The 14,106-nt window shown below is 48.0% G+C and overlaps 1 protein-coding gene and 1 long non-coding RNA gene across 3 annotated transcripts in view; one reads left to right on the top strand and one right to left on the bottom strand.

The window, feature by feature from the left end:
* GRAMD1B (GRAM domain containing 1B) overlaps window positions 1-14,106 on the bottom strand; it is a 44,986-nt gene continuing 30,880 nt past the window's right edge. For both annotated transcript variants that reach the window (XM_075172975.1, XM_075172976.1), the window contains 9 exons: window positions 13,682-13,825; window positions 12,880-12,998; window positions 11,277-11,419; window positions 10,499-10,602; window positions 9,875-10,078; window positions 9,558-9,648; window positions 7,000-7,107; window positions 3,725-3,842; window positions 1-3,004 (listed from right to left, as the gene is read on the bottom strand). In XM_075172975.1, the coding sequence (XP_075029076.1) occupies window positions 2,915-3,004; window positions 3,725-3,842; window positions 7,000-7,107; window positions 9,558-9,648; window positions 9,875-10,078; window positions 10,499-10,602; window positions 11,277-11,419; window positions 12,880-12,998; window positions 13,682-13,825 (1,121 nt within the window). In that variant the 3' untranslated portion in view covers window positions 1-2,914. The remainder of the gene's footprint in view (window positions 3,005-3,724; window positions 3,843-6,999; window positions 7,108-9,557; window positions 9,649-9,874; window positions 10,079-10,498; window positions 10,603-11,276; window positions 11,420-12,879; window positions 12,999-13,681; window positions 13,826-14,106) is intronic.
* On the top strand, window positions 2,270-9,100 carry LOC142092689 (uncharacterized). The gene is made up of 6 exons (XR_012677155.1): window positions 2,270-2,450; window positions 2,919-3,046; window positions 3,481-3,641; window positions 4,359-4,680; window positions 4,827-4,909; window positions 8,754-9,100. It is a non-coding gene; the product is annotated as an uncharacterized LOC142092689 (long non-coding RNA).

The following is a 14,106-nucleotide window of genomic DNA, read 5'->3' as shown; positions in this document are numbered from 1 at the left end:
CCTTCCTCGGTCTGAAGGACGCTGCATGTACAAGGTTCTGTTTGGTGACCACCACCCTTATGCTCTATTGAAGGATATAACGTAGCTGTGTGTCAGGATATATGTCAAACATGTTAAACCCAGTTTAAAGTAACATGCAGGCAGAATAAATATGAGTGCTTGAGATGATTGTTATAGCTGCCTCTGCGTGGCCTCGCATTAATTTAACAGAGCTTGTGCAATTCTGTCTCTAGGGCCGAGCCCAAGGAAGCCATGTCAGCGGGAACATCCCAAACCTAACGCAACAGCAACCTGGAAGAATGCTGCAGAGGAAGAAGGATGCACGGGTGAGCAAATGGCCTCCGTAACTAGCAAGAAAATGTGAAATTGGTAAGGAACCAACTCTGATCACTAGCATTTATTTTCGACCCTTCGGACAGGTGGGTTTCCCTGCCTCTCAATGGGTTACGTCCATCTGTGCACAAAACCCTCCTGGCCAGGAGGCAGAGACCCCACATTCCAGGCTTCTCTCTCAAGATGTGGCCTTTTTCTTTTCTGGTATGGGCAAGGTGGCAAGCACAGGGCTTCCTCTCTGTCTTCTTTCTTGGTGCTTGGAATTAAATTCTAGAAAAGGGGAAGATGGGCAGCAGGGGATTTTTCTGTGCTTAGTAATTGTGGGAGTGACTAATGGGGAAACAGGATTCTTGGCCAGTGTGGCAAGTCACAGCGGGGAGTCGGGGTCCTCCTGTCCCGAGATGAGCCACAGAATGCCCTTCCCAGGCACTAGCACCTCAGTTTCATTGTACAGTAGCCATTTCAGCAGCCTCCCTGGAAACAAGTCAGGGAGCAGTACAGTAGTCAGCAGCATTAAATTAAATAAATAATAGTCATAAATACACATTACTCTCTAGTTGCCGAGGCATGTTTTTCCCAGTTGTACCTTGCTTTCACACTCTTAAATGTCTTTTTCACAACCCGTCTTCATCCGCACTCCTTCAAATGCAAGTCTTCTTCTGCAGGACATATTGTGTTTAGCACTTGGTCATGAAAATTGTAGGCAGGTTGGGCGAAATCAGCAGCTTACTTCCACATACCTTTCCCTAATTGGAATGCACGAGCAGGAGCTTGTGAGGGTTTTCCTTAAATTCCACTTTGTCACCCAGCTGTGCGGATGAGAGTTTCTTGTACGGAGATACAAAGACAAGTTACTCACCCTTATGCCCCCTGCTCTTTCAGTGCCCATTGGAGCTAGAGACAATAGATGAGCTAGAACTGCACCATTTCCATAAGGGGAATATGCAATTCAGAAGGTGGAAAAATCCTGGTGTTGGACAAGGTGGAGCTTGAGGGCCTCACATGTCACCTAATCTACCTGGCTGGGTAAGATGAGAAAGCATTTATTAAACATTCCAACAAGTACCTTGCACCCCAACCAGTCACAGTGGCGTTTGGTACACCGCACAGCGCAGCCTCTGCTGCCCCTCTTCCTCATTTGGCTGCTAATGGGAGTCTGGAATTATCCCCCAGAACAAGTAAAAAGGTATATTGTCTTTTTAATGTAGCTCTACCACCTGACTTGCTTACAGAGCAAATACTTTGCTATCCAGCTTATGAGAGATACCAGTCAGATACCTCACACTGTGGACATCCCTCCAGATCTATCCTGCCACCCACTGACGGTCCCTTTTTTCTTGTCTTTTCTGGTCCCCATGACCCTTCCTAACCTCTCCTGGACTTTCAGAGGCCTTGTTGCTGTATAGATGCAGTCATAAATATCCCAGTGAAGGAAAGGAAGTTGTTCTTTTGTCTCCCTGACGTTTTCCCGCAGAGTTTATAAGACAAGGTAAGGGCTAGGTGATAACAGCAAAATGGTCTGGCAGACCAGGGGCAGGAGGGAAATTTGCTGAGCAGGGTAGCGGGAGCAGTTGCAAAGAAATACTAATTTTGGTTTTCTTTTTAAGTTGGGGTACCCCCCCTATCGCGGGAAGTCGCACAGGTAGTAGCCCTTTCAGCACCGATGTAGATCTTCAGCGCAGGGATGGCTTAATAGCAGGTGCCCAAGCACGTAGAAAGCAGAGAACTACAGAAAAGGTAAAGGGGACACTGTCAAAGGGAAGGGAAGTGTGCTTTCTGTGGTGTGGCTCTCCTCCGTCCACGTACCTTGTGGGTAGATACTTCCCACCATCTCCTTGGCTATTAATGCAGTATCAATAACAGGAGGCAGCAAACTATAGTGTTTGGAGAAAGCGCTTCAGCTCGTTTACATTCTGTGCTTTGCTCTCTGAACCAGGCTGGCCATCATGACAGCAAATTGTATTTCTGCTCCAAGAAGTATAGAAGGTGATTGCCAGTGAGACCCACTCTCTACAGACCTACAGCAATTCTTCCAGAGGCCTCCTCTCCAAATGCGGAATAGTTTTGTAAGGGATTGACGGCGATTACCAAGACCTCTCTGTCCTGAAGCCAGCAAGGTAAGAAAGTTGACAGTGTCCCCTTTATACGTATAGATAAATATAGTCAATCGGGGACCTTCATGCGCAGGGAGGGGTGGGAAGGGCACTCACTCTGATGCTTCCCTTTGAAACAACAAAAACAAAACAGACAGACAGACAAACAGACAGCCAGGAATATTACAGAAGAGTGGTGCAAGGGCCCAGGGGAGCACACTTAGGTGCACCCCTAAGTGCACCTCAGTGCCGGGAGAGCACAGCCCTCCCACACACACACACACCACGCTACCACCGAGACGCTCCATTTCAGCCAGTGTTGGAGGTCAATCCTTCCTCTCGATACGTAGGCTTTTTTTTTTTTTCTCTTAAAATCTGTATATAATATATATTTATATTCTGTGTATATATATATATTTATATATATATTTATATATCCTATTTACATATATTGCACACCGTCCTCTGGCCTCCTGCATTCCTGCCTGTTAGTGGAAACGTTTCCGTTTCTCCTCTGGATCTGACCCGAAGTCCCGGGACCCGATGCCATTCTGAAGATTTATTAGTGAATCCTTCATCTGCAAGACAAGAAATTTCTCCACTGTGATGCTATCCTAGAGGTGAGAGCGCTTCGGGATTTCCTTCCCCATTGATGCCTCCTTCTTCCATGTAAAGTATCGACACCATTGGGAGGACCGCGTCAGGGCTGGGATGTACAAATGGGGACTGAGGGGAGCCCGTGAGAGACCGTTCTCCGAGATAACAAAGAAGGGGTGAGCAGAACGAGGTACAGGGTGAGCAGCTCTCTCCACAGGGGAGAGCAGCTTTCATTTACGAACTCCGGTCTAAGCAGCCCGGTGTACAACCGGCTCTTTAGGCAGCGGATACCAAAACCCCCAGCTTTGTGCTATTAAGGGCCCATGCAGAGCGCCTCCCCTTCATCCACGCAAGCTACGTATGAATCTAGGGTTGAGGTAAAAAAAACTTGCTTTTCAAACTGGGATGCCAGAGTCTAGATACAAGATGTGCTAATATAAGGGGTTTGGCCCTGTAGAATTCTCTCCTTGATGTGTGTGGACCCCTATGAGGTGACAGAGAAGCTGCGGTATCCTGCGAATAGCCCTTGGGACCTGCTGCCCACCGCTATGTCAGAAGACAGACCTAAAGGGAGACGGTGGCAGGGGTGACGCACCTGATGGACTACAGTGGAACCAGGTAAGGCTGAAGGATTGCGGGCGGGTGGCTGGGAGGACACGGTGACCCTCTAGTCACAGCGCCAACTGGCCGTGCGGTCTCACCTGGTCTAGAAGCATCACCGAGGATTTGATGATCTCACGCCATTTTTGTAGCTCTGAGTCATGATACTTCTGCTGAGATTCTAGTAACTGGGCCCATTCTGTCTGAGACTGGGGTAACCTGTCAGGCAGAATATGAGCAAGAGTGAATCTAGGGAACCTGAAGTCAAGGAGGAGCAAAGTGGATTTGAGGGGGCGTGTAGATTGTATCAGTTTCTGGCTAATCTTTTCACCCTAAAGGGACAGGTTTTCTTGAGCAAAAGTGCATTTAAATGTGCTTAGTATTTTCCTAAATTGGATACCAATATTACTCTTATGTCTTAACCATGGTAATTAATTAATCAATAGCAAAGATGTGCCTTTTGCAGAAGTTGTAGCGTGGGTTGAACCGAAGGCCCATTTGCCAGAGGGCAACATGAGGACAGAACGCAGTGTGCTCTCATTGCTTGGGAGACACCTATACTGAAAGGTGGCCGTTGTGGGGAATAATGCAATGCAACTCTAACGCTGTGGGACAGGTAGCCCTGTACAGTTTCTGTGATTTGTTTTTTTCGAGACATGCTGTGTCAGTCTTTATTTAATACAAGGCTTTCTCTTTATTGAGTAATAGCAGCACTGGCTCTTTTTTTAATGGCAGGTAAGCGTAGGTATCAAGCCCCTCCCTTCAGGCCCAATTACTCCTCCAGAACAAGGCTGGAGGCTGCTGAGTGGAGCAGAATCAGGGCAAGCACTCAAGGCGCTGATGGGAGGATCACCAGGACTGGCTGCTCAGAGCTGCCACTCAGGGCTGTGTGACGGGCCTCAGGCAGGAGGTTGAGCTTGGCTGGGCCAAGGCAAGGATAAATCTCAGTCGAGCAGAGCGACACAAGGAGCGTAGCGACGAGGAGCAGAGTCAAGGCAGTTGGCGTCAGCAGGAAGGCGCGGCAGTGGCACCCCACTCTGCCCGTTTCTCCTGAGAGGTATGGCTCTTTACTTTTGCATGCCCCCAGTTCAGATAGCTATGTCATGCTACTTTCTAACATAGCTAAAAGTCTTTCCTACTTTGTCTTCTGCTTAACTCTTTGGGCTCTGCTGGTTTCTAACATAGCTGAATCCCTCCTCGCAGGCTACAGTAGGGATTTTCAAGCGTCTTTTATGGAAGTCCCTGTGTTAGTGAGAGCTCATCTGCAGCCAGAACTCACTTCTTGGGTAAGTTCCTCCTTTCTCCCTGGCAATGTCATGTAACAGTCTAACCTGTTGCCCTCTTACCTTAGCAAATGGGCAGAGTGGGGTGCTGCTGCCGCGCTAACTGCCTTGACTGCGCTCCTCGCGTTGCTCTGCCTGACTGAGATTTATCCTTGCCTCAGCCCAGCCAAGCTTCAACCTCCTGCCCGAGGCCCATCACACGGCCCCGAGCGGCAGCTCTGGGCAGCCAGTCCTGGCGATCCTCCCCTCCGTGCCTTCAGTGCTTGCATCTGCCCTGCTCAGCTGGCTCCAGACCTGGAGATAAAACAAAGAAATGTTAATTAAGCATATCAATAAAAAAACAACACAAGTAAAGAAAATGGACCCCCTCCCCACGGTCAATAATTCTAGTCTCTAATAAGTAACACTCTACTACTAAAAAAGACTCCTTTCCCTGTCTGAGGGAAGAGGCTACATACTTAGGATTGGTACTTAGTTTGGGGGACTGCTGACTGCCCCTGCCCACAGAGAACTTAAGTCTCAGTAGAACCAGATATGGAAAAAAATGTCTTCAGAGCCTCAAACGGAATGCTTCTAAGCACACCTAGCCTTTGACCCAGCAGACGGGTTCAGTCTACTTCCACAGCAATCACGGCTGCAACACAAGGAAGTTACCTGTGCAGGGGGGCGGGGGAGGTGGGTGGAATAGAGCTACCCATATAATTCCAGTACCTGCACATTACAAGCACCATACAAGTCCTATGCTTAAATACTACATTGTAGTTGTCCAAATAAATACCAAGAGTGCCAGAAGAAGATCAAGCAGGCAAAATCACTTAATGTATCTATCCGTGGGAAAGTAGCAGGGCTGTTATGGGGAAAATAGTAATTCCCTTCCTTAATGAGGAGAAATGACGAAGCCCGTAACATCAGACAAATCATGCCAAAAAAGTCATCATGACAGTAGCATGTGGCTGTGGATGCTTAAAGTCAAACCTAACTTGGCAAGGGAATAACTGTGACGGCACAAAAGTGCAGCCAGAAAGGGGACATAAGGGGAGAAAAACACCTTAGCAAAGTGGACTCGGGATGTTCTCAACCTCTGAAAATAGAGAAGAGACGATTCAGGCAGGATACTTAGCACTTACTTACATACGTTAAAAAAAAGCATTCGCCTAAAAATGCCAGAAGGAATTCAAAACACAAAATTGCTGGCTATCATTGTAAGCAAACAACTATGGGACATCAGGTCACCACCGTAAATGCCATCTACAAAAAGATGCTCTGGAGCGCATCCTGGGAAATGCAGACTGGCAGGTCTGCCTTTGACCCTAGACAAGATGCGGGAGTCCATATAATAAAGACCAATCCCAACAATAAATTCAGTCTGGTCTGGAGGCTTTCGGCACATTTCTGGAAAAGGGGAAGTGCGGCCATACAGCCTAGAGCTCTACGCATCTCAGCACACACCAAGTGGACACTATACTGAAATAGGATGTCCAAAAAGCTTTAGACAAGGTTTCACGCTACCAATTATTAAAGGAACTAAGTCAATCTACAATCACACTTCACTGCTTATCCTCTAGTACTGCCAGGGAACGCTTAGGTCATTAAGGAGCACCCTGTCTCCTCCTAGAGATCTCTCTCTTCCTCCCATGCTCTAACAACTTGTTGATATCTGGACCCACACCCTTTCAAAACACTTACCTAAGTTGATTGTGTGTCACAGGCCCAAATTCTCCTCTGAGTACAAAGGGTTCTTTCTAAGACACTGCTTTTCATACAGAGGGAAGTTTAGCCATCAAAGGAGGGGAGGTGATCATCTTGGCCCAAGATTGCAAAACATTTATTCATGCAGCATCCTCCATTACATGGGATGCTGGGAAGAAGCAGAGGTTGCCTTAACTCACTGTCTTCTGCTGCCGACTGTTCAGCAGTTTCAGATCTGGAAATGCTCTTGGCCCCGCAGCGTCAGCTAACTACCCGCTTCATCTGTTTTACACAAAAAGGAAGCAATCTGCAAGAAAGCCTAAGGCTTTGGCATTCTGGGAAAGCCTCTAACAACCACAGGAAACATGCAAGAAGAGGCAAAGACAAAGCAGGTGTGACAGTACCTTTCCTGTAGCCGCAAGCCCTGCCATGCCGTGAGCGTCTGCGTAGTATATTCTAACATCCAGAGTTTGTAGAACAGCATCATATTGAGAATGACCAGCAGCACCAGACTGGAAATAAAGAAAACAGACCATTTACTAGGAGCACTTCATAGTCCGTTGCCTGCCAATCATGCCTGAGAAAACGCCCAAGGCTTTAAGAAGGTGTCTGGGGCCCAGGTCCACGCTGTATGGGAGCGGGAATTTAAAATCTGAGTAAGGGCCAGGTGATCAGAACCCAAAACTTCACCTCGTGGGAGAAATGTGGGAGCAAGGAGGATGAACAGAGAGAAAGACAAGGATGACGGATCAGACAGAGGAGGTTGCATGAGTGGATGTGCTGAATGCAGAGAAAGGAAGGGAAACGGGACAGTAAAGAGGTAAAAAAAGAGAGAGACAGTACCTGAAACAGATCCTAATGGGAGCAGGGAAGAGAAGAGACGGAGTAGCTGCAGGTTAGAAACAGACTGACACAGAATAGGAGAAACTGGGCTGAGCAGGGAAGGCTCATAGTGCAGAAGATATATGGGGGGCGGGGGATGGGGGGGGAGGAGGGAAGAAAGGAACAATGGGAAGAGAGGCAAGAAGGACAGACAAATAACCGTGTGCCTGCAATTAATGGTGACATTTGCTCAGCAGAAGATGAGCTGTGTGTAGCTCTTGCAGAGAAGCCCAAAGCATGCCCATGCAGGGCACTGTCTGACGCAAACGCATGTTGCAGCCTGCATGCATCCAGCCTTACCCACTCCTACCGCACCCAGCGATGGGAACACCACTGCAGGCCGCCCTGCAAACCAGCGCTTTGACCAGATACAGCCCCCCGCCACCGCGCATGGGCACTTCCGCTTCTCCCGTCAGCCACACTCGGGGAATAGATTCCAAAATAACATGCTCGTGCCTGTCTCCAAATAGTGCAGCTATTTTGCTGGAAGAATGGCCCACTATCACCCAATTCAGTCAGGCGGATGGCAACTGGCCAGAAGAGTATTCTGAAAACATTACGGAGGGCGCTCTGACCACTCGTAAGCTAAGCTGCTAGCCTGTCAGGAGAGATTGTCATAAAGCTTTTGTGCCTTCCTACCCAAAGTTTTAATTGCATCTCAGCTGTCTAGATGCAGAAGATAGCACGAGGCTATCTTCTCATCATTACATTACCTTACTTATCGTTACAACAACTAGCTGGGTTGCTGCTGCAAACCTCTGCAGTCTTTATGCCCACTGGGAAAAGGAAATGCAGAAAGGAGCTCAATCTGAAAAGTAACCTCAGTCTACAAATCTCAGCTTCTTCCCACCTCACTAAAAGGTGGGTGGAGCTTAAGAAAAGAATGAGCCCGAGTTCTGCTGTTCCTCCGGGGTTAACCATATGCTTCCGTTTCCCTAAGTGACGAAAAAACCTGCCATATCTGGATTGCTCCCTTAGACTGTACTGCTTCACAGCACCTGCCCAGCAACCGCTGCAGGGCTAACACATGAAAGCTACCGTCAGCCCAAGAGGCAGAGAAACAGTAAATACACTGGGGTTTAGGCATAAAGACTGAGCCACAGGGATAGAAGGGGCCTATACTCAGCCCATTTTGAGCGCACATCCAGCCAAGCCCAAGACTAGCAACTGTGAAAGGTGGTGGCAGAAAAGGGACCTAAACCATAGTTCTTGCTGCTGAACTAGTGAAATCATGCCGATCTTTCTTGCTTCATGTGTTTCTGCCCTTATTTTGCAGAAATCATCTCTAAATGGTCCAGCTTCTTTCTGAGATGGTATCTCTCATCAAAATCGCCACCCAGGACCAGATGCAAATAAGTTTTGGCAGACCAGAGGAAAGAAGTAACAGACAGACTCTTCACATACACTGAGCCCTGTTGTGATAGCACAGTAACTCCCAGAGAACTTTGCCTGGTCATCTCTCATGATAACAGCTAATTTGTCAGCAGATTACATTAAATGACTTAAATTAAAAAAAAACCAAACCCCACAATCTCTAGATGTCATTGAAAATCTGTAAACTGAGTCCCTGAAATAAAAAAGATCCTTTCTACTTGTTGGATTTCTTCTCTTTTAAGTATTGACTCCGCTCTCCTTGCACAGCTGCCCCTCGCCCTGCTTGCCACTATCAACATTGCCTGTGTCCCAGACAGTATAGCTGACCTGCATTTAGGACTCCCGGAAACATGCGGGTCTGCGAAGCCCGCGTTTGGTTAAAACAAGGTCAAAACTGAGGGGAAAGGAGAGACGCTGATAAAGTAAGATCCAGAACCTACAGAGCCAGACCAGTGGCAAGCTAAGTACTGGCAAAAGCTGGGATCAAGCCAGACAAAACGGCTGATGGAGCATGTGGGCAAAATTTGAATTAATTCTTTTCAGCCTGTCATTGCTTTTCTGTCCTCTGTGCTGCGCAAAGTTTGGGATTCCAGAGAGGAATATGAGAGAGGAAAAACTGGCACAGGGGAGCACAGAACGCCAGAAACACGAAAGGACAAAAGTTGTTTAAAGGCTGACTGTGAAGGAAGGCAAAAAAATCACTTACACAAAACTGATGACAAGGAGCAGCTTGGAGACACTCTGCAGGTGGAAGCCGCTGGGGCTCTCCTCAGGCATGTGCCGTGTCTGAGTGGAACCTGAGGACATAGATGCGTTTAGGCGAGGAAATGCTGTCCGACGAGGAGCGCAGCCCTCTTCCCTCTACCCACCCCTCCATCTCACTCAAACAATCATAATGCGTCCTCCCTGCCCTGGAAAGCCCTGGCCCCCCTTCCCATTAACCCTCTGTGAGCAAAGCTCCAGTTTTTCTCCAGGGGCACCCACCTCTCCATCCCCAAGCGTGAGGGGTCTGCAGTTCCTTACCTGCCACATGCTTGATTCGATGCGCAACCTCCTCATCCGTGGGGGTGGTGACGGGACTCAGCACCTCCTCCAAGTGTGGCACCCGCAGATGGGCATGGGCCCGTTTCCTCCGGCGCACGGTCGATTGCTTGCTGACTTTCTCTTTGGGGGATTGTCTGTGGACCTCAGCCAGGTACGTGCTCTCGGTTTTGGTCAGTTCGCTCTCTGCAGAGACAGCAAGGGAAAGCATTTAATAGAAGTGGCACTGGCCCAGCAGAGATATAGACTTAAGCCCTCTAATGGCACAGCTGCTGGCCCAAAGAAGTTGGCAGGGCCTAAGAGGCCTATGCCAGAGGACACGCTACACATCCCTTACACCTTTTGCCAAACTCTGACCCCAGACTGCCCGCGCTCCTGCCAGAAAGCAGGATTTGATGGCCTGATTAATTCCAGCAAGCGCTACCAACACTGCGGTAATAACTTTGGCTGGCCCCTTTTATAAGCCACTCCGAGGTCTGATCCCCGTGTAGGCCGGCAGCAGGTATCAGACTGTCACGCTGCCCGCTTGCAGGGAAGCATGCATAAACTACGGAAGGTGCCACTGTTGTGGGTCATTTCCACAGCTCCAGTCATTGCCACTCTTACCCAAATGACGGAAATAATCTTCTAGGCCGCTCCAAAAATTCTTCTCAATGAAGGATTTCACCAGCCCCCAAGGCTGTTTCCTGTAACGTAACTCTGTGGAAACCCTGTGTGAAGAAAGGAAAGTCATTCTCCCAATTTTGCTTCCTGGAGGCAATGTCAATTCACAATCCTTTGTCAATGTAAATATGAGAAATCATCATGCACACTGTTATTTCTGGAATGGTCTCAGCCCTTTGTGTTTCTCAAGGAGAAGCATTGCATGAAAAGTCCTTCCAAAGGCAGTGGCAGGAAGGCCTCAAGAGGGCTCGGACTCCCGAGACCTTCGGCCACACGGCAGGCAGACATTTAGATAACTTATCAAAGTCAAACACAAAAGCCTATAGCTTTGTCTGGTACCTAATTCCTCTGCTTGTCCCCCCAAGCGCGTCTCAGAGGCGCAGTCCCTGGAAGTACGTCCTGTTGCTTATCACATGCAGTTGATTGTGTGTGACAAGGGGCCCTGCAAACCACTGCTTCCAAGAAAGGGGCAAGAAAAGTCTGTAAATCCTTTCCCTAACCCAGCTGTAACTCCTCTGCATCGGGTCTATTGTTTGCTCCGTGTCACCGCAGTAGGCAGCTGCCCCTACGGTAACTCTTTGTGATAGGAGTGTTCTGGCCACAGGACAAAGAAATAAGGCTAAGTTCTCCGCAACCCCTTCTAACACACCGAACAGTAGAACTCCCACCCAAAGGTGACTTTTGGTCATCAGTAAAGCTCTTTATCCCACAAGAAGCATACCTGAGTCGGCTTTTGTTTCTGGCAACACGAGTCAACGTGTAGCGGTTAATGGTGTAGAAATAATCATGGTAGGGGACGTCGTGAGTTAGCACCTCTGCATCTATGACATAGCACTCACTTTCTTGGCTGGCTTTGTACATTGTCTGCATAAAAGACAGCATGCAAGGCAACTATTAGTCTGGTTAGGACACGGCTTTGATAGACTGGCACCTTCACTAGCACTTTACCACAAATAGGAGACTCCACCCATGCCCAAGCCCCATCTCTGCAATTTTTCCGTGAACAGCTCACCTTTAAGGGAAGGCATACTCGAGGAAACCAAGTGTTTCACTCAGATGTTTCCTAAGGACATATTTCAAAAGGGGCGTTCAGTTCCAGCAGCTCAACCTCCAGCACTTTGTATCAGAGAGGTAGTTAGGTACACTGCCACGTGAGGACCAGTTCTTTGGGACCTTTGCAAGTGTTACCTCTTCTCATTAAACTGATGTATGGCTTGTCTGGGAGCAACCTGATCTAAAATCAGAGGCAGCCCTGCTTTGAGCAGAGGTCCTTTCTAGCGTAAATTGTTCTGCGATTCTAAACACTGTAAAAACATGTCAATTGTTTCGTTTAAGCGCTTCTGATCTGCTTCTTTCTTTGCCCCAGAACAAACCTCACAAAGTGGACAGACACAGTTAACTGCAGATCCCTATGCAAAAGTATGGCTTTTCTTACAGACTATTTCCACTTACCCCTCCAGCGAGAACACAGCAAAGTGTGCCTCAGTGGTTGACCCCAACTCAGAACAAAATTGGCCACGTCCTTGCTTGCCTGAAAGCGTACCGTTTCCTTTTCCCACCACTTTGCTCTCTCCTTTTCCTTCTCTTATCTTCCCTGCACACAGTCTTTGCTTCTGAACAGGACACGTCATCCCACCCTTACAAGGTACACCTTCCCGCTGGGATTCTCCTCTCCCTGAAACGTAATGCTCAGACACCTCATCTTTTCTTGGCTCCCTCTTAGCATTGCCTCAAGCTAACTCTCAGTATTTACCTTTGGCCACTTGAACCTATTTCTGGACACAGAAGAAGGCTTTTCCTCCCTCTCTAGCTGCAGCCCCTACTAGATTACAGCTAGCCTGGCTCTTCCCAGTGCAGTGCAGGTGCTCCCCTTTTTTACCTTTTTAAACAGGTCATCTAATTGTCCTCACTAGTAATAAAAAAGCCTGGACATCTCTATGTAGAGCTGTGAGAAGGACTGGACAGACAGTATCTGACTTTCTTGTGCCCTGCTCATGAATAACATCTGCTGGACTGACTGCAGCTCAAAAAACACCAGTACAGGTGACAAACACAGTTGTTAGAATGTGCTGTCTGGTTTACAAACTCATCTGCTTTGGCTGGAAAATTTATGGTCCTTTCCTTGCAATGCAATCCAGTGCGAGTGTATTAGCTATTCACATTTGCAGGGATACTGGGTTACTACAAGTTAATACAAGAAAAATGTGTAAAGGAAAATGGACGATGGGAGAATGAAAACATGCAAAGCAGCGTGCCCAAGACAAGAAAATAAATCACAGATCTGTTTCTACAAAGCATTACACCCCTGCTCCCCTTTCACATACCTGCGTCTCAGTGACAGTGGCAGTTTTGGGGGCCAGAGGGTTGGTGAGGGTAATGGTATACAAGATCACTCTGGTCTGATTGCCATTTTCTTCCTTCTTCCAAGGATGAAAGATAATATCTGAGAGGACAAAACAATATTCCATTCAAGTAATTGGAGAGGAATCTTGAGTCAGTTCCCTAAGAAAAGGTGTAACCATATAACCAAGCTCGGGACAGTACTTCCTTACCCCTGGAGAGCTGGGCTGCAGAAGTACTAGAGCTCAATTGAGCGTGAAAGGAAGGTGTCCTGTACTAAATGTGAATACTTTCCCCTCTTTCAAGTGCAGGGAAAGGGGGAAAGGCTGGGGACGTATCTCCTTCAGCAAACCTACGGTTACAGGGCAAGGAGGAGTACAGCATGCCAAGGGACAGTCTCTTTGCATCGTCAAGTGCACAGTCCGTGTCAGTGTCTGGTGTGGAGCTAGAAGAGCTTTTTCCTCACACTCTTAAGCCTCGAACACAGGATCAGGCCTTGGCTGATGTTAAAAAATAAAAGAGTCTGCTTCTTCCATAAAATTAGATCCGGCTCTTAGAAAATAAAACTAGATAGCCAAACAAGGCTGGTTCTACCTGCTTTTGATTACTGTCAGTACAGACTACAGCTGTCCCAAGATCTGCTCAGAATATGACCCAATCCCTCTATCATCAGGCAAAGTTACACCTCCAAGGCATGTGCCCGAGACCTTCCTTCTGTACAGGCCTCTGTACCTCGCAGGGAACGCAGCTTCCGTCAGTGACCGGGCTTTGCCACCGGCAGCTTACCAGAGAACCGGCGCTGTTCCATGAAGTCCCTCTGGAACTGGGAGTCCGTGAAAAGCAAGTCGTACAGCTTGTCCACGCTGAAGTTGAACACTTCATTCACATACTGACGGCCGTTCAGATCCTCGTAAAAGGCTTGGACTTCCCCTGTGGGGAAACAGGCCCGCAAGCCCCAGCCATGATCCTCCCTGCCAATATCGGAGGCTGTGCTTTCACAGTACCAGGACCTCCGTATTTTACTTTGTGAAGGAGGAACCCAAAGAAGGTACTTCTAACCCTTTTCCTCCACTGATCCCAGGACAATAGTTGGAACGTCAAAAGGTGTAATTAACTACATGGGTTATTTTACAGACATCCTTCCAAATACCCCACACATTCGCCTTCTGCGGCCCAGGATGGGAATTCTTTGCATCTTCTGAACGCTTAGG

This window comes from Calonectris borealis, chromosome 24 (assembly GCF_964195595.1).
Source record: "Calonectris borealis chromosome 24, bCalBor7.hap1.2, whole genome shotgun sequence".
Classification (NCBI taxonomy): Eukaryota; Metazoa; Chordata; class Aves; order Procellariiformes; family Procellariidae; genus Calonectris; species Calonectris borealis.
The sequence above is the reverse complement of the archived record's forward strand: the minus strand, read 5'-3'. Positions and strand labels throughout refer to the sequence as shown.